Below are 19,605 nucleotides of genomic sequence, written 5' to 3'. Positions count from 1 at the left end.
ATGAAAAGAGACACATGCAAGCAGACTTTTAGAAACATGCATCAGTCAACAGCTCTGCCTGCTCAAGGATTTTGGCCTACATTTCCCTGTAGAGCTTAGTTATAAATCAGATTTCTTATGGGCCCCTTTGCAAAGGGGGAGGGGTGAAGCAGAGCGGGGGAGAGCAAGCAGAATAGGGGCAGGGAGGGGCGAAGTAGGGTTAGGGGAGGGTAGAGACATCTGGAAAAGTCTTTGGAGCCCAGGTCTACCCACCCATGTGGCATCAGTAGTATCCCCAGCTTCCTCAGTCATGGTAGTGTCCCCAGCAGATAGGAAAATGTCAGAGCCAAGGAAATTTCTATGCCCGTGGGCCCCTTTGGCTCCTAGGCCCCCCTTTTGACCCTGGGCCTGGGTACAAATTACCCCCTTTACCCCCCTCACCTAGGCGCTGCCATATACATGCATACCATAGCTTAAATATGCCTCAAGGTAGGTAATGGGCAGCCAAAACCTATGTAACTCTAACCAACGAAGAGAATATGGATTCCACTGTATCCCATAGGGGATTTTTTTGGCATGTTGAGGCTTCTTTGGGTAGTGTTCCCTTAACCTGGGGTAAGCCCCAGAGCTGCCATGGATCGGTTTGAACCTGTGCCAGCTCTATATATGACGCAAGTCTGCGTTGACCCATAAAGGTGGATCAGGCCCAGAAACGGGCTTAGGATTCAGTAGCTGGTGCTGTCACATTTGCAACAGCTGTAAACCGTTTACACCAGCGGTTCTCAAACTTTCAGGGAGCTTGAGAATCACTGTAAGTCCTTGCGGGGGAACGGGGAAGGTAGCGGGGGTGGGGGGAAGGCAGCAACGTGATCCCCAGGATCGCATCACTAAGGGGGTTACAGGGACTGGTATGTACTTACCAGTCCCTGCAGCAGCCTTCCAGGGGTGCAGGGAGCCCTGCGCAACCCTCCGCAGGGCTCCCCCAGCTTTAGAAAATGAAAGTGATCACAAACCAGAACTGGGGAGTGATTGCTCCTCTTTCACTTTTGAAAGCTTGGGGAACCCTGCAGAGGGTCACGCAGGGCTCCCTGCACCCACGGGAGGCTGCTGCAGGGACTGGTAAGTACACACCAGTCCCTGCACCCCCCTTAGTGATGCGATCCTGGGAATAGCGTCGTTACCTTCCCCCCACCCCCACCCCTTAAGGGGGCAGAGTCCAGGGCCCTCAGGCTGGGGCGTCACAATGCCCAGTTTGAGAAGCACTGGTTTACACTGTTTAAAGCAAGACAGGGAAGGAGAAGAAGTGTAGTGGGGAGGAAAAGAGCCACATTGGGTCACAACTCTCCTCCACACTTCCTCTTTTTGCAGTACAATCCTAAGGGTTGTTTATGCCATAGAACAAGTGTTACACCTCCTCCCTTTCCTCCCCCCACCCCTCTGCTGTTCAGTGCAGACCTTACCTGCTTTGGCATACACTGGCCCCTTCACCAGTGCCAGTGGGATCACACAGGGCTTCCTGACAGTGCAGCGAATCCCTGCATTGTTGCAACGTGCTTTACAGCATGTTTGAGACTGTCTGTGCTGGGAGAGTATTTGCTCCACCAGTGCAAAGGCACAATAAGTCTGTGCCATTAATCACACTTGTCAAGTAGCATAGGGGGGTTTTCTGGTAAAGAGGGACAAACATGCAGAGCCCTCCAGATGGCGACTGTATTATATGTGTATGCTTTTCAGAAACAAAACCAAATCCTGGAGGAAAAAGTGCCAGAAGTATTTAGAAAGCAAAACAAATAAGTGTGAATCAATTCCCAAGACTCTCCTTTCTAGTCAATGTTATTTCACAGTCCCGGCAAGAACTTCACTTTCAGTTAATCAGTCTATGCCTGGTGGGAGGCAGACTCATTAGTACTGCTTACCACTATTATTCTCCAAAGGATACATTTCCAACAGGTAAAGCAATATAAGAAGTTGAGAATTGGATTTTGGTTTCATTATCTGATGGCAGTTTGAAACCACTAGCTAATATCCGGTGTCAATTTGGCAGCAGTTTGAAGCATCTCAGCGGTGCCACCAAAAAATCACAATTGGGAGGTATTGTACGTATGGTAAGAGTCCAACAATTGGCATGGAAAATTGAATTGCCATCCTAGAGAGGATGAAGTCGCATTGCTGTATAGCATAATGGGTTGCCAACACTGCAGTGCTCCCAATGAGAAATTAGCACGTGGATAGAGAGGAATGAGTAAGGCTTTTAAAGAACCATCTTGACACAGAAAGGAAAAACTAAATATTCAAGTACATAGTTTGTACAGAACTCATCTATCTTACCATGCAGTTCACACAGAGTTGATGAATCTTTTTCAGTGTCTAGAAGATGTTAACTTCTGTCACTTTCATTCCTGGCACTGTCTTTATGGCTTATTAATACAGTGCAGGCCTCACTAAGCAGGGGAAACCAATAGGTATCTTCCCGTATGTGTTCTGGGAAAAAAGCCAAGGCAGCCCTTAATGAAATCTACAAGTCACCCACTTTACTTCCCTGCCCCAATTTAGCCATATCATGGCCCCCACAATCTTCTAAAGACAGTGAAATAGTTGTATTGTGACAAGGTTTAATTCTTTTCGAGGGAGATTGCAGAACCAGCTATGTTATGTTTCGCCTACAGCAGGGCTCTCCAAGCCCTGGCCCCGGGGCCAGATGCGGCCTGTGGTGAGTCTCTATCTGGCCCGCATCCAGCCTCTTGTCCCCTGAAGCCTCTGGTCCACTCAACTGAACATGACCGGAGTTGTGCTCTGGTTGAGACTGGAGGCTGTTCTGAGGGCCGGACAGGTTGAATGAATGAACCCATTCATTCATCTCTAATTTATTTATTTAAATTTTATATTTAATTTTTTTTTTTCTGGTCCTCAGTACCGCACCAGATATTTGATGTGACCCTCTAGCCAAAAAGTTCGGAGACCCCTGGCCTACAGCAATGGTTCCCAAATTTGCCACAGTCATGGTGCCCTGCGGTCACAAAGCCATTGTGACAGCAACATCACCCAGATTTCCTGAGTGCTGCCTTCTTAAAATGTGTGAGATCTGTCATGATTTAAGATGCCAGCACCAGGAGAGCAGGTAAGATGAAGCCACAGGAGACATCCCATTGCACCCCTATATGTGGCACACAGCTTGGGAACTACTGGCCTAGAGGAATAACCAAGATGTCAGGGTGCAATATAAGGACTGCCCATGAGAACATCCTAGAATCTGTACTTTATTTTGCCTCAGTAGCCAAGGGAACATTACTTTCTCCTGAAAACAGTAAGCAAGTTACAAGACTTGGCAATTTTTATTTCAAAGTTAGTTGGAAGAGATATTTCAGTACTGGACCTTCATAGGCCAACATGTGACGACTGCATACGTAATGCCAAACTGGAGGATGGATTCATAGTTTACATCATATGGACTAATTTGTTTACATGTTCAAGGGGTATATTGTAAATTTACAATGTATAATTTACCAGTATAATTTCTGGTGACATTTTAGTAGCTCATCGCCAACTTACTTTGGTTTTACTTGCAAGTTACTCACGCAAGAGGCTCTCTTGTGCGAGCAATGTCACACTGCAGCAATCCAAGAGCTCACTCTGCTTCCTGAAATTGCTATGGTTTTCTCATTCAGAAGAAGAGAAGGGAATGCCCTTTATGAGTTTGATGTGCCAACATTATGCTGCTTCGGTGACTACGCTGCTTGCACAAGCCATGATTTGTGAAGTGACTGGTGCATTGATCATAGGAACCCAATTCTCAAATGGGTTGCAAGAGAGGGGGGAAGCTGATACTGATTTGCTTCTCAGGATAAATAAATAAAGGATAGCAGAAGTATTCCCTTTTGTTCAGTGGTGGCATCAGAAAAAATATTGGGGAGACAGAAGGGGCAAAGCGCATTGGGAGGCAGCTTGGTCCCACGTGTGCAATTTTTGAAGGAGAAATAACAGAAAATTTCACATTCATTCTTTTGTCCTAAACATATAGGGAGCAATCTTCTCATTCTTTGTAAAGTGCCATGCCCACGGATTCTATTCTCCATCTCCTTCTCTGGCACAGGCCTCTACAGGCCTCAGGAAGCAGGTTATTTTCATGAACCAGGAAGTAAACAAGAAATTACTTTCCTACTGCTTCTGGAGGCCTGCGGAGACCTGGTGCAGCCTCCAATTGTGGCGGGATGGCTCCAATTTAGAGCCAACCAGATGCAAGGGCAAGTGGGATGACCTGAGCCAGGATTTGTTGGACACTGAGTAGCAACCCACCAAGTGGGTCACAACCCACAGTCTGAGAAACCCCGGACTACAGGAAGGACAATACCTATGTTTTACTTTAGTCAGGGAAGTCCTCAAACCTAGTCAAACAAGCACAGGAATGGAATACAACTGATTTTTGTGTCATTTGGGGCACAGTCCAAAAAGCTCCGCTGTGCTGGCCCATCATCATTGAGAAAGTGCTGTAAAGCACTTTCATGGTGACTTAAGAGGAGGGAGGCCAGTGTAGAGACTTGCACCAGCCTCCGGAGGCCAAATTGGGCCCTGCTACACCGGCAGATGGGTAAGTATGTGCCAGCCTTTCCAAGCTGATGCGTGGGTCTCGGGGGCAAGGGGAGGGCATGAGGGAGGCGTCTGGAGCAGGGGGAGGGCGGGTAGTGGGCTGGTGGTGGGAAGTGGAGCTGGGACCCAGCAGATATGCCGGATCCTGACCACCTATTGAGGTGGCACAGATCCAAGTAGACCCACTGGAGCTGCAGCAGCTCTCCCCAGAATAAGGGGATTCCCCTTGCCCGGAGCCAAGCAGCTTGCACCGCGAAACTTGCATTGGATATGGGGCAGGCCTCCCCGTTCCAGCACAAGTTAGGATTGCGCTGCCCATTATCTGTTTACAAAATGCTCTCCATTGTTCAGTGGGTAAATTCAAATGGAGAGTTGAAATTGACAATATTTGTCCTAGCCCGAATTTCATAAACACTGTATCTCATAAGACTTACAACAGTTCTATAGACTCAAGATGTTTGATAAAGTTCACCCAAAGTCAAGAAAGTATCATAGCCCGTGCCCACCACAGGCTTCAGTCAAATGAAGAAAATAGCCTGATGATTTCCCATTAACACTACATTAACCTAATGGTTGCAGCTATGGCAGTGGGACTATAGTATCCAGACCACGCTTCCTATCTCAGAACAATAAGTGAATGTAGACATCTATTTCATGCTGTACTGTTATTTGTTTCATAAGTGGGCCCTCCTTATCTGTGGGCTTGGCATCTACAGATTTGAATATCTGCGGATGCCTAGCCCGCGGCTAGAAGGCTTCAGAGGACTTCCTGGACACAAACAGAAGTGACTTCAGGTTGCATCTGGTTGCACAGGGAGATCACATGTGAACTCTGGAGAGCTGGGTGCAGCCCCGTAGGTAGATATTTGCAGTGCTACCCCCCCCCCCATAATTTCATTATCCACTGAATCTGCAAGGAGTCCTGGAATGGATCCCCCATGGATACCAAGGGCCCACTATAAATAGGAATTCTTAGGGCCCAATCCTGCTACTCTAGTAGTTCCTAGAAAGAGGTAGCTTAACATCTGCAGTGTAGCATAAGTCCACGTGACACTGAAATTGTGAAGTTAAACTGAACTTTAGACAGAAAGACTGACACAAATATTTAAGGTCACAATAACAGCAAGACAGGTACTTCCTTAATTGTTTCCTTCTGAGATTCCCAATGCATCAAAATGCAAAGTGCAACTCTTAATGTCAGTAAATCAACTGAAAATGAGCTATATTTAAAATTATGTGTGTATTTAAACAATAAATCAAAACAAAAACAGGATTTTATTTTATTTTATTGTATGGGCAGGAGGTCTGGTCTAGAGCAGGGGTGACCAAAGTTTTTGGCAGGAGGGCCACATCATCTCTCTGACATTGTGTTGGGGGCGGAGGAAAAAAATAATTAATTTACATTTAAAATTTGAATAAATTTACATAAGTTTACATAAATTAATATACTAGAGGTGGAACTTATATGAATGAATGAATGAAGGTCTTGCAATAGCTCAAGGCCTATAAAAGGCCTTGCACAAAGCAAGGTTGGCCTTTTCTTTGCTGCCACTACTGCATCACAGACGTGAAACAGCAAGTGGTGGAGGGAGCCCCCATCCCACAGCTAACGAGAGAGGTCAAACAGTTGCCCTCACGCTGAGAGCAGTTGCATCGGGCCAGTGTAGGCTCCAGCAAGTTTCCAGAGGGCCAGAGGCTCATTGGAGGCTGGGGTCTCCCTGAGGGCCACATTGGGAGTCCTTGAGGGCTGCAAGTGGCCCCAGGGCCGGGGTTTGGGCACCCCTGGTCTAGAGGGTAGAGCCTCTGTTAGCCCGAAGATAACATCAGAAGGTCGCCAGTTCGAGGACACCCTGAATGGCTGAGAATGACGAGACCTTGAAGCAGCTGACAAGCCGAGCTGAGTGATTGCACCTGCTCTTGGTGTGAGCAAGAAGTGTCTTGGCTGCCCTCCATGTGAGAGATGGAGCTGCTTGTCAGCCTGTGTGGGAGAACTGGAGGCCAGAAGTGAGACCAAACCAGGAAGATCCATTCTGAAATGTTGTTGGTTCTTGAAAGAGAGAACCTTCTATGATTGTAAAAATCCCCTTGAGGGATTTAGAAATAACTGCCTATGTAAACCGCCTTGACTAAAGTCAGAGGAGTAATCCGATGACCAGAAAGTCGGTATATAAATACCTAGTTGTTGTTGTTGTTGTTGTTGTTATGTTATTCTAACAGTATTCTAATTGTACCATAGATGTACAGCCATGCAGTGAACTTTCCACTCTTCCCTGGAGGAAATCAACTAGGAAATATTCAGAGGCCCACAAGCATGTACAGTTTGCACAACACAAGGTAAATCTCTGGAGAATAGAATAGTCTGATACTTGTCTAGTGTGGCCTACTGTTCCCTGGTGATTCCTTTCAGCTGTTCCATTGCACTTAAACAATATTATTCCAGAGTTATACAACTGAAATTTGTATTATGCACTGAAATTTACCTTTTTCTGTCAAGTCAAAACCAAATCAACTGCAGGGCTAGTGGTATTTATCTTGAAAGCTCTAGAGATTTGATAGAACTACTAAACTGACAAGTAAGCTTTTCAATCACAGAAGTGTACCTCCTCATTTCTCTTCACTGGCTGCAGAAATCTAAGTTTTGTTCTTTCTTAAAAAAATTAATAAATCAGAACAAAAGTAATCTGCTAAAGTAACCTCAGTTTTGATACGGTGAGATGTGATAGATGCTTTCCCTATTTTACAATGAAAATTAAATAAATATAGTTTAGAAGAAAAGTTTCTGAGGTTATTAAAATAATTAAATTCTTTTCATGGAAAAAATGGATAAACTGTCAGAGATCAGTTTAGACCAGGGGTCTACAAAGTCCAGCCTGTGGACTGGGTATGGTGCACCAGCATAATGATCTTGGGCATGGCGTGGCGGTGGTGAAGCCTTACAGTGAAGCCTTACCATGCTGCAGCTTCCTATCTTCACAGTGAGTCACACTGGGCATCTGCTTCTGCCACACGTCGCCCCAGAAGACTCTGCACCCCAATTTCCAGGGGAAGCAACTGCTTGGGGCAACACTCTGTAAAAATCAGCTGCAACGATAGGAGGCCACAGTATGGAACACTAAGGGTTTGCCACCGCCATGCCGCACTCAAGATCATTATGGTAGTGCACTGAGGGCCTTAGTTTGGAGGTCCCTGGTTTAGACTAATGATGCCACTCTAGTCTTAGGTAAGCAGTGTAAGGAGGAGTTTGGCTTGAAGACTGGAGATCTGCTAATTTTGTCTGGCTTTTAGAGAACCATTCAACCTATGATACAGCTGGGGAAATATGGCTGAGGTGGAAGAGCTCTGGGCTGTACCATGTCATACTGCAAAGCAGGCTGGCCAAGACCTCCTGATGCCTGAGGTGGCAGGCCAAACACTGCCCATCTCTGCTTCTTCCACGCTCCAATATTCTAGCTCAGTACTCTTGTCCCCTCCATATTTCCTCTTCCTCTCTGTCCCCCTTTCTTTTCCAATCTAGGGAGTGGAAGGAGGAGCAGCAACAGTGGAGGCAACTTAGTAGACAGAAATGAGTGCCCCCGCAACCTGCTAGCTTAGGTAATTGTTTCCGTTTACCTCATGGATGGGCCAGCCCCACTGCCAAGGTGTGCCACATTTTAGAATGGTCCCCCACATATTTTGAAAAAAGCCTCCCTGCAGATGCTAAATTAGCAGTTTGGGGGGAAAGAGTTCTCTGCGACGTGCTTGTTTACAACATGCAGACTGCCTTTCGCAATGGGAGCTGCATTTGAAGATTGATGCCCACCCAGCAGTATGATCCCTGACGTGTGTCTCCTTAGCATACCCAGCAACGTTCTGGGAGCTTTTTGTTAGGGATGAATCATCATGAGTGGAATAGAACAATTCATTCTGTCCTGATTTAATTATGGTTGGAAATCCAGATTTCGGAACATAGATGGTGGTATAAATCACAAGTAAGCATCAAATCCCCTGAACTGAACTGGGAACTGCCTTAAGTTAGCCTAGAGTTGGGGAAAACAACTATTGATAAATGGAATTCATGAAGCAACCTCGCAGACTGGGATGATGTGGTGGGTTAGGTCCCCTTCCCCGCACAAGCACACACTCACCCCTACCTTTCTTTTACTTGGAGGCATTCTGCTTTTCTTATTTCTATTATTTTTAAAAGGCAAAGCCACAGGAACAGAAGAAGTGTGTGGAAGAGAAGAGGGTGGTGATATGTAGAATCAGAAGAGGCTCTAGGAGTGTCAAATTCATTTTATACAATGGGCCGAATAGCATTCATGGCACCTGCTGAGGGATGAACGTGATATCATTAAGTGGGAAGTGACTTCATTAAGCATGTAATGACAAGAAATAAACACCTTTATCTCACTTAGGAACTCATTAGTTGCAAATGACAGAAGAGACAATATGCAAATATGCAAGAAATGGGAACCATTTCTTGATTTATTTTACTCTGAAAACCACTTTGTTAACTACTCCTGTTGAAAAGCAGTGTACACGTATTATTATTAATAATGCTGGTTAGCCTACTTATTCGCGGATTTTGGCCCAACTGGATTTTGGCCCAATTTTTGCCGAAAACCGGAAGTAGCCTTCCAATGCTTTCGGGCCTTGTCTGAGGTCCGTGGAGGCCATGCACAGCCTGATTTTTAGCCAAAAACTGGAAGTTCCCTTCTAGGTCCTGTGGAGGCCATTCTGAGGCCTGTGGAGGCTGTGCGCATCCTCCACGGTCTCAAAATAGCTCCGGATGCAACCGGAACAAGGCTCTGGTTATGTTCAGAGCTTGTTGGTGCTTGAAATCCACGTGATTTGGTTTCACATGGAAGTCGGTACCTGCGAGATGTTCAGGAACAGAACTGACATGGATAACAAGAGTCCACCTGTAATATGCAACACTGTCTTTAAGAACACTTTTCATTTCAATCATTTCAAAAATTTTCATTTCAATTACTGTTTGTCCCTAGAAAATGTTTATCAAATAAAAAACCCAAGGACATTTTAAAATGTCCTGGCTTACTTTCTCGGCTGTCTTCATAAGCATTCCGTCTTTCATAGTCACCATCTGGTGTCCTTTCATTGTTTTTCTTGTTTTTCTCACCTTTCTTATTGCCGTTTTTAGCTGTCAGAAAAAAAGAAAAGAAACACTGCATATTATTTTCCCAAATATAGACACCCAAAATATGAAGACTAGAAATCAACACAAGTACTAAATGAAGAAAATAGATCTCACACTTTAAGTACTTTCTGTTGTCATCAAAAGTAAATAGATTGTTCTCACTTTTCAAATGCTCCAGCAGTTAGATAAACATTGGGCGCATTTCAAAAAAAGTTAAACCTTATTCATTTCAAAGGGATTTAAGCCCCCACATCAGAGCTTAAAGCTGTAAATCCTGTGCACACTTTCCTGGGAGTGAGCACCATTGAACACAATAGGATGTTCTTCTGAGTAAACATGCATAGGCTTGTGCCATAGGTCCGGTAATTTCAACAAGATGGGAACTGTAACTAATTTTCACTGGATTATGCTCATGATGAATAAAACAACTTTCACTTTGACCCAGCAATGTGACAAGCTTACCAAGTGTCAGGTCTATAATCCTTTGGCCCGAAATTCAAAACATTCACAAAATCACAATGGAATTAGAGTGATACAGAGTTCCTCGTACCCTGCTCAATGCCTACACAAACTTGCTTTTTTCATGGAACAAACTAACAAACAGCTAGTTTGGATGATATTATTTGCTGGGCCCAGCCATCATAAAGTTAAAAACATGAACCAACCCCCCAACCTAGCTCATAATTTTGTTCTGCATATTTACACAAGGAGGGGTATATCTCAGTTTCCCCAGTCAGGTTGTTTACATACTCAACATTTTATTTAAAACATATAAAGAGGGTCAGTTCAAACATTCCATTCTCACACTAAGGCATATCTGAAACAGAATGGTATGCTGGGGGAGGAGGGTAAACGGGACATGTGTATCCTTGCTTCTATTATCTCACAGCAATTGTGAACCTGGTATTGGTGCTGCCCAAGGCCAGGACTGCAAATTGCTGCCCCTCCCTGCCCAAAAAAGGCACATCCAGTTCTCACGGAAAAACAGAAGTGCCATTTTTTGGTATGTTAAAGGCCCCAGAAGGCCTTCTGAGGGCTGTGGGGGCTGTGAGCAGCCTCCCTAGCCCTTAAAAGACCTTCTTAAGCCTCAAAAACAGGCCCAGAAAAAAATAAAAAATGGCAGCGGGGTGCTGCCCAGGGCATTTGCCCCCCTGAACCCACCCAGGTATTCCAGTATATGAAGGTTAGCGCTGGTGTATGGTATCATGTCAACTGGACGAGAGACTATGACAAGGGCATCCTATCTGTTGGCTCAAGAGTCAATGGGTTCAAATCTGGCTTCCAACGATCAGTGATTTTGTGGGGTTTGTGAAGGAGGGAAAACTTGTTCTATGCAGCCTATCCTGGTGTTCTATCCTACTTTCCTACTCTCGTCTAGGCTTTATGTGAGCATGTATGCAGCATCATATAAAAAGCCCACATCCTCAGTGCTTTACTAGCAATTCTCCTATGAACAATAAATGCTGACCAAATATTAAGGCCTCAGGAAGGATCAATGACTTGCATGTGACTTGCAGTAGACTACCCAAAGCTATGGAATAATCATGAGGTTTAATGCCTAAAGCTGAATAGCTGTATGAAAGAAAATGCAGTTTGAGGGTAAAGATGGACATTCATCTGAATGCGTGATGATGTGGTTTGAACACACATCTTGGAAACAAATCCATCAGATCCATGCAGTATTGTGGATTGAAAGCATTGCACCACACTTTAGAATGTATATGTATCTTCATTCTCCAATGAGCTGCCAATAACAGGACAGAAAAGGGGAAACCAACGGAAAGGACACCAATAAGTTGGCAACCTTAAATCGCATCTCTAATTTTTGACCATATTCCACATAGGGAAGAATTTCTTAAGTCATAAGTGTCTCAACTTCTAAAACCCTTGAGCAGCATGCAGAATTTTAGACACTTCTAGAAAGGTCCAGGAAAATTCTAACAGTGACCAAATGACATAAATCTCATTCCAACTAATTTTGGGATTTTATGGATAGGACTGAGGAGTACGGTTTTTGTCAAAGGCCTATAAAATTCCTTGGAGTCTTTGAACTCTTTGTTCACTGACCTTATTAGAAGCAATTTAAGCAAATTAAGTAGTCCCTACTGTGCACATAAAATATAAAAGATATTGTTCAAATCTCCATAGATCCCAAAAGGTTCCACACTGGCACACTTCCTGTTGCCTTTCTCACAAACCTCAAGAATGGGAAGTACAGCCAAACAAATTTACAACAGCTCCTAACAGTGTTTATTTCTTGTTTCCAATTAGATAAGTTGTCTTAAAAACAAACTACTAATGTTTTTGCTGGGACCTGTTGCCCGGGCACAGCCCAAGCACCCTGGATCTCCCTGGGAACAAGGGTCTCCTTAAGAGCAGGGGAACCAAATAAGTACATCCATAATCCAGCCCGCCTGCAAGGGGTCTCCCGGGGAGTAGGGCAAGGGGTCACATGGCCGGCAGGGGTGGAGCCGGTGGAGCCAGCTGCTGGGCTCATAAGTTGCTCAGCAGGCATGGCAGGAGGGTGCTCCTTCCTGGTGCTTTGGGAGGCTGGCAAGGGGAAGCAATCCTGGTACTTGCCCTTGAAAGGGTCAGAAAGGCCCTAGTTGGGGTGATCCTTGGGGGAGGGCTGGCCCCAAAGAGGAAGGAAGACCCCAGAAATTGGGCATGCAAAGGGCGTCCTGGGGAGTCTCCCTTCAGGCTCCTGACTCCTGAAGAAGGCCTGGGGGAGCTGAGGGGAATGGCAGCCAGCATCTTGAGCCAGCGAGGCTTGCCATCAGCAACAAACAGCCATGACACAGGCCAAGGCAGCAGACCCGACCAAAGGTGCAGAGACACTGAAGCCTTGCCACTGCCCTGCCAGATGCCTTCGCCCAACAACATTTCACAGGGAGCAGTGGTCCTCCAGTCCTGGACCCCTAGGCCGGATGATACTTCAAAGGGGAGGGAACCCTGTGTATTCCAGCTTACAAAGACTGAGGCATTACTCGTGCTTAGGACTAATACCGGGGTCTTGCGACGCAACAAGATCCCAATGAATGCGAAATCCATAACTAGAATAAACTGTGTTTGTAGACCATTTTTACTGGCTCTTCACCTCCTTATGCATTGGGGTAAGTCAGCCACCACCTGTACTGGCTCGTCAGAAGCTGCACCCCTTGGCTCTGCCCAGGGGATGGATGCAACAGGACCCCAAAAAGTTCTTTCTCTAGTTTGCGTGATCATACTTCAAGCAATGGCATCTACAGAATGCAAGGAATTTAAGTGACATGAACAAGAAAGTATCTGGGAATTAAACAAACACATTTGTCTGAGAAGGAAAATTAAAAAAAGAAAAACTAAGTAGTGATATGATTGCAGCTTACAAATAAGTTTGTTTTCTAACTAGGTAGGACTTGGAAAAATAATCTGGGAAATTAACTTTTGTGAGTTTTTCTAATAATAGGATCTGTTGAACAACAGGAAAAGCTAAACTAGAATTATTTGTTCTGAAGAAGAAGCTAGGAAAACGTTTCTTCAGATGCTCAAAGCTGAAGGTTAAAACAACTCTTGACACCTGCTGAAGTGTTCAGAGGTGTTCAGAAAGCACAAAGATTGGGGATAGACACTTACCCTCCCTCATCTATGAATGTTCACTGCAACACCTGAAAGAAGCAGAACACATAACTGCAGTATGTGAGGAGGGAGACTCCATGTCACGAGTACAGAGAACTTTCTATACACAGCAGTATGCATGAATGAGAACATGCAAGCATATGGCTGAAAACCCATAGAAAGGACAAGAAAGTTCCACCCAACCCCTTGATCTAAGTGAATTCAGTGTTTGTACAATCTAAACCCCTAAACAGGATTACAGAGCATCTTATTTAGTTAAGACGCTGAAGAGCCCGATCCTATCGAACTCAATGCTGGCATTCCAGTCCTACCACCAGTGCTAGCCATTGCAAAAGTACCATATGGCACTCCAAAACCGGCAGTGAGCCCACAGCAATGGCAGAGAAGGCAGCGCCAGATGGTGCTGAACCTCAGCACTGGAAGAATGTGAGCCAGGAGCACTAGGTGGAAAGTATCCCCAGTGGGTGGCGGAGAGGCTTTTCAGGGTGGGAGAGTGTGGGGGGAACAAAACTGGGCTGGGGGAGGGCAGTTCAAGCCAGGGAGGGAGGCAGGGACAGCGGTGAATCCTACGCCCCCTCCTAATCCGAGGCACCTGACATGGGCCTCTTTGACTAAACAGTGGGTGCAGTTCTGAGGAGACCCATTGGCGCCAGTGAAGCTCTACCCAGTGTAAGGAAACAAATGTTCCTTTCCCCCCAAGGAGAGTCTCGCAGTTGCTCTGGCCCCGCGGGATAATGTGGCAGCCATTTCAGTGCCACCGGATCTTGCAGCCCTGGAGCACCTGTAGCGTCCCTGCCCTGGAGGGACCTGGAGCAGGCTTGTTCCACCTCCAGGGAGGCCTCAGATTGGCTGAAGGGGAGGGGGTTCCAGCACCCTTGCCCTCCTCCCTAGCAGAGCTGCCAGACCTGGCCTAGGAGCAGGAGCTGTTCACCTCACAGCTCCCTTCTTCACACTGACTGTCTCTCATCCCTGGCCTCCCTGTTTTATGGAGCAAGCCCGCACCCTTTGGCCCCTCCCCTTCCTCCAGGTGGGGCAGAAAAGGCCCTTCCTGTTCCTGGCTTGTTTCCTGCAGTGTTCCTTGTTGGCCCTGCCAGCCCCCTCTGGCTGGTTGGGGTGAGCCAACCTTCTTTGCCCCCTTCAAGGGCAGGGAAGCCTCCCCACCCTGGGCATGGGGTGCCTGCTCCAGGGTAAGTTGGGTGTCAGGGCATCTTGGAGGGGCCCCGATAGCACCGTAGCATTGGGCCACCCATCTGCTTCAAGTGGAAGGGCTAAGGGTGTATTTTACTCACCCCTGCTGAAATCAGCACAACATAAAAGTGCTTCTCTGAGTTATAAGGACAGATAGCAGAATATAGCTTCAGAATCAGATCCCTGTATCCAGATTTGATGTATCCATGTATACAGATCCAGATCCACAGATCTGGGGCTGTATTGTTTTTACAAATAATCACCAGTACAGAAAACATGCAAAGGAAGGGGACTCTGAGGACTCTGATTGTGCCTTAAGCTTAGGCAACAGCCAACTTCTTCGGACACATGACATGACTCTGACGGCATATATAGCTTTGCACAAATGCTCACGATAATATACCTGTTATACCAAACAGTTGGGTATAAAATGCAGTATGAAGGCACTGATGACTTCATTCTCAGGGTGTAGGCTGTAAAATCAGAACAAACTGTGAGTTGGAAGTGGAAATTCTCTTCCATCGCTGGCACACAGGAGGACATGGCAAGCATCCTATTTTCTCTTCCAAACACAGCCAGACCATTAGCTTAAATTCCATCTGGTATGGCAAATAGAGACAGCATGTCTTTTGCATAGTATGCATAAAGTGGCCAAGGTGCATGTTTATATTAGAATCTTTCCCACAGTATAGCAGTCTGAGACATAAGGCCCAATCCTATTCAACTTTCCAGTGCTGATGCAGCCTCAATGCAGCCCCGGGGTAAGCGAACAAGCATTCCCACACCTTGAGGAGGTCTCCATGACTGTACCTCCACGGCAGAATGCAGCACCCATCCCATTGGCACAGCTACATCAGTGCTGGAAAGTTGGATAGGATATGGCCCATACTTGGTTCTTATTCAAGATTCAGGTCCAGCATGTGCTTCAGAACCAGTGGCAGTGCTGGTCGATCTAAGGTGAACTAAGGCATTCACACAGAGTGGATTTTCAGGATGGCAAAATCTGCCACCACATTAATGATGCTTGGCTTCATCACTGTTCCTGACCTGGCCATGTCAGCAGAACTACCCTGCTCTCACTGTAGCCAGAGCCTCCTGCACATGTCAGCTGGGAGCTCTGCACAAGCTCTGGAATTGGGGGGGTGGGGTGGCGGCAGCAGCAAGTGAGAGCAGCAAGTGAGAACAGCAGCAGCTACCTGCCTGCTGTTGAGAGGGCCCCGCTTGGGGTTTTGCCAGCACCTTTCTCTTCCCCCATCCCCATGATGGCCTGCACAGAAGCAATAGAAGGATCAATTTCCAATCCTCCTGCTGGTGAATGTGCTTTGATTTTCAAAGCAAGTAGACAGGCAGGCAAATGGGAACCCTGCTCGCTGTGTCTTTCCTCTGTGTTGCTTTCCCTCGTCTCCTTCCCATTTGCCTTCTCAGCCCCAGTAGCTGCAAAGGTCTGTGATGGCACCGCCAGCAGGAAGTCACCACCCTCCCGCACACAAATCCATCCCCCCCCCCACATACCTGGAGCTCATGGAGCCTCACGCAACTCCAGGACAGATCGGGAACATAAGAACATAAGAACATAAGAACAGCCCCACTGGATCAGGCCATAGGCCCATCTAGTCCAGCTTCCTGTATCTCACAGCGGCCCACCAAATGCCCCAGGGAGCACACCAGATAACAAGAGACCTCGTCCTGGTGCTCTCCCCTACATCTGGCATTCTGACTTAACCCATTCCTAAAATCAGGAGGTTGCGCATACACATCATGGCTTGTACCCCATAATGGATTTTTCCTCCAGAAACTCGTCCAATCCCCTTTTAAAGGCGTCTAGGCTAGACGCCAGCACCACATCCTGTGGCAAGGAGTTCCACAGACCAACCACGCGCTGAGTAAAGAAATATTTTCTTTTGTCTGTCCTAACCCGCCCAACACTCAATTTTAGTGGATGTCCCCTGGTTCTGGTATTATGTGAGAGTGTAAAGAGCATCTCCCTATCCACTCTGTCCATCCCCTGCATAATTTTGTATGTCTCAATCATGTCCCCCCTCAAGCGTCTCTTTTCTAGGCTGAAGAGGCCCAAACGCCGTAGCCTTTCCTCATAAGGAAGGTGCCCCAGCCCCGTAATCAGCTTAGTCGCTCTCTTTTGCACCTTTTCCATTTCCACTATGTCTTTTTTGAGATGCGGCGACCAGAACTGGACACAATACTCCAGGTGTGGCCTTACCATCGATTTGTACAACGGCATTATAATACTAGCCGTTTTGTTCTCAATACCCTTCCTAATGATCCCAAGCATAGAATTGGCCTTCTTCACTGCCGCCGCACATTGGGTCGACACTTTCATCGACCTGTCCACCACCACCCCAAGATCTCTCTCCTGATCTGTCACAGACAGCTCAGAACCCATCAGCCTATATCTAAAGTTTTGATTTTTTGCCCCAATGTGCATGACTTTACACTTACTGACATTGAAGCGCATCTGCCATTTTGCTGCCCATTCTGCCAGTCTGGAGAGATCCTTCTGGAGCTCCTCACAATCACTTCTGGTCTTTACCACTCGGAAAAGTTTGGTGTCGTCTGCAAACTTAGCCACTTCACTGCTCAACCCTGTCTCCAGGTCATTTATGAAGAGGTTGAAAAGCACCGGTCCCAGGACAGATCCTTGGGGCACACCGCTTTTCACCTCTCTCCATTGTGAAAATTGCCCATTGACACCCACTCTCTGCTTCCTGGCCTCCAACCAGTTCTCAATCCACGAGAGGACCTGTCCTCTAATTCCCTGACTGTGGAGTTTTTTCAGTAGCCTTTGGTGAGGGACCGTGTCAAATGCCTTCTGAAAGTCCAGATATATAATGTCCACGGGTTCTCCCGCATCCACATGCCTGTTGACCTTTTCAAAGAATTCTATAAGGTTCGTGAGGCAAGACTTACCCTTACAGAAGCCATGCTGACTCTCCCTCAGCAAGGCCTGTTCGTCTATGTGTTTTGAGATCCTATCTTTGATGAGGCATTCCACCATCTTACCCGGTATGGATGTTAGGCTGACCGGCCTATAGTTTCCCGGGTCCCCCCTCTTTCCCTTTTTAAAAATAGGCGTGACATTTGCTATCCTCCAATCTTCTGGTACCGTGGCCGTTTTGAGGGACAAGTTGCATACCTTAGTCAAGAGATCTGCAACTTCATTCTTCAATTCCTTAATAACCCTTGGGTGTATGCCATCAGGGCCCGGTGACTTATTGATCTTTAATTTATCAATGAGGTCTGAAACATCTTCTCTTTTAACCTCTATCTGACTTAACTCCTCGGTTAGGAGGGGCCGTTCGGGCAGCGGTATCTGCCCAAGGTCTTCTGCCGTGAAGACAGATGCAAAGAACTCATTTAATTTTTCTGCCATCTCTAAGTCTCCTTTTATCTCCCCTTTCCCTCCCTCACCATCCAGAGGGCCAACCGCTTCTCTGGCGGGTTTCCTGCTTCTAACATATTTGAAGAAGCTTTTATTATTCCCCTTAATGTTGCTGGCCATGCGTTCCTCATAGTCTCGCTTGGCCTCCCCTATCACCTTCTTACATTTCTTTTGCCACAGTTTATGTTCCTTTTTATTCTCTTCATTAGGGCAAGACTTCCATTTACGGAAGGAAGCATCCTTGCCCTTCACAGCCTCTCTAACTTGGCTGGTTAGCCATGCGGGCACTCTCCTGGATTTAGTGGAACCCTTCTTTCTTTGCGGTATACACCTCTGCTGGGCCTCTATTACTGTTGTTTTAAGCAGCCTCCATGCACTCTGGAGAGACTGGACTCTTTTTACCCTCCCTTTCAACCTCCTTCTAACCAGCCTCCTCATTTGAGGGAAGTCCGCCCGTCGGAAGTCAAGGGTTTTTGTTAGAGATTTGCTTGGTATTCTTCCCCCAACGTGCACATCAAAACGGATCGCAGCATGATCACTGTTCCCCAATGGCTCAGTAACGTTTACATCTCTAACCAGGTCCTGCGTACCGCACAAAATTAAATCCAGAGTCACCTGTCCTCTGGTGGGCTCCTTGACTAGCTGATCTAAGCCACAGTCATTCAGCACGTCAAGAAATCCGGTTTCCTTATCGTGACCAGAACACAAATTGACCCAGTCAATATGAGGATAATTGAAGTCCCCCATGATTACAACCCTGTCCTTCCTTGTCACCTCCCTGATCTGTTTCCTCATTTCAAGGTCCCCATCAGATTTCTGGTCTGGAGGACGATAGCACGCCCCCAGTATTACATTGCTGCACAAGCCTGGTAATTTAACCCACAGAGATTCTACGGTGGAGTCGGACCCACCTTCAATCTCTACTTTGCTGGATTCTATCCCTTCCTTAACATAAAGGGCCACCCCACCTCCAACACGCCCCTGCCTGTCCCTCCTGTAGAGTTTATAGCCCGGGATTGCGGTATCCCACTGATTCTCCGCATTCCACCAGGTTTCCGTTATGCCCACTATGTCAATATTTTCCCTTGTCACCAGACATTCCAGTTCTCCCACCTTTGCTCGTAGACTTCGGGCATTCGCATAAAAGCATTTATACACGGAATGCCCCAGGATGGGCTGCTTATTCGCTCCTTTGTCCCCACATCCTCTCATTGTGCCAAACCGTCTATCACATCCCATCACCCTACCTTTCCCAATTTCTTCTCCTACCCTGCCTTTGTCTTGTTGTTCTCTAACCTCCCCATCCTCATCCCATAGGGATGAGGAGTCCCGAACCGGATGCCCCTCCTGAAAACTTCCCCATGAATGCTTTCCCCATGAGTCCCGAACCGGATGCCCCTCCCTGAAAGCCTCCTGAAGCTTCCCCATGCTTTAAACTGTGCTTCTGGCAAACCGGAAGCACAGTTTCTGATTGTGTCAGGAGCCTCAGGGAGGCTCCCATGTGGTCCTAAAGTCACGTGAGGCTCTGTGCCCAGGGCATCTGCCCCATTCATTCAGTGGCAGGTCCGCCACTGCTCAGCCCCATTCCCCCAGTGTCACTTTTCCCTCACTTTGGCTTCTTTCTTCTGCACTCTTCTCCAACACTGTTTTCTCCTCACAGTTTGTTCCAGGGTTGCCCATTCTGTCCCATCCAGTTTGCTTCAGT

The 19,605-nt window shown here is 46.7% G+C and overlaps 1 protein-coding gene across 2 annotated transcripts in view; it reads right to left on the bottom strand.

Moving 5' to 3' along the window:
• Positions 1 to 19,605, bottom strand: part of CPXM2 (carboxypeptidase X, M14 family member 2) — a 112,340-nt gene that overhangs the window by 83,594 nt on the left and 9,141 nt on the right. For both annotated transcript variants that reach the window (XM_066619003.1, XM_066619002.1), the window contains exon 2: positions 9,602 to 9,703. In XM_066619003.1, the coding sequence (XP_066475100.1) occupies positions 9,602 to 9,703 (102 nt within the window). The remainder of the gene's footprint in view (positions 1 to 9,601; positions 9,704 to 19,605) is intronic.

Source organism: Tiliqua scincoides, chromosome 3, assembly GCF_035046505.1.
Source record: "Tiliqua scincoides isolate rTilSci1 chromosome 3, rTilSci1.hap2, whole genome shotgun sequence".
Taxonomy (NCBI): Eukaryota; Metazoa; Chordata; class Lepidosauria; order Squamata; family Scincidae; genus Tiliqua; species Tiliqua scincoides.
The sequence above is the reverse complement of the archived record's forward strand: the minus strand, read 5'-3'. Positions and strand labels throughout refer to the sequence as shown.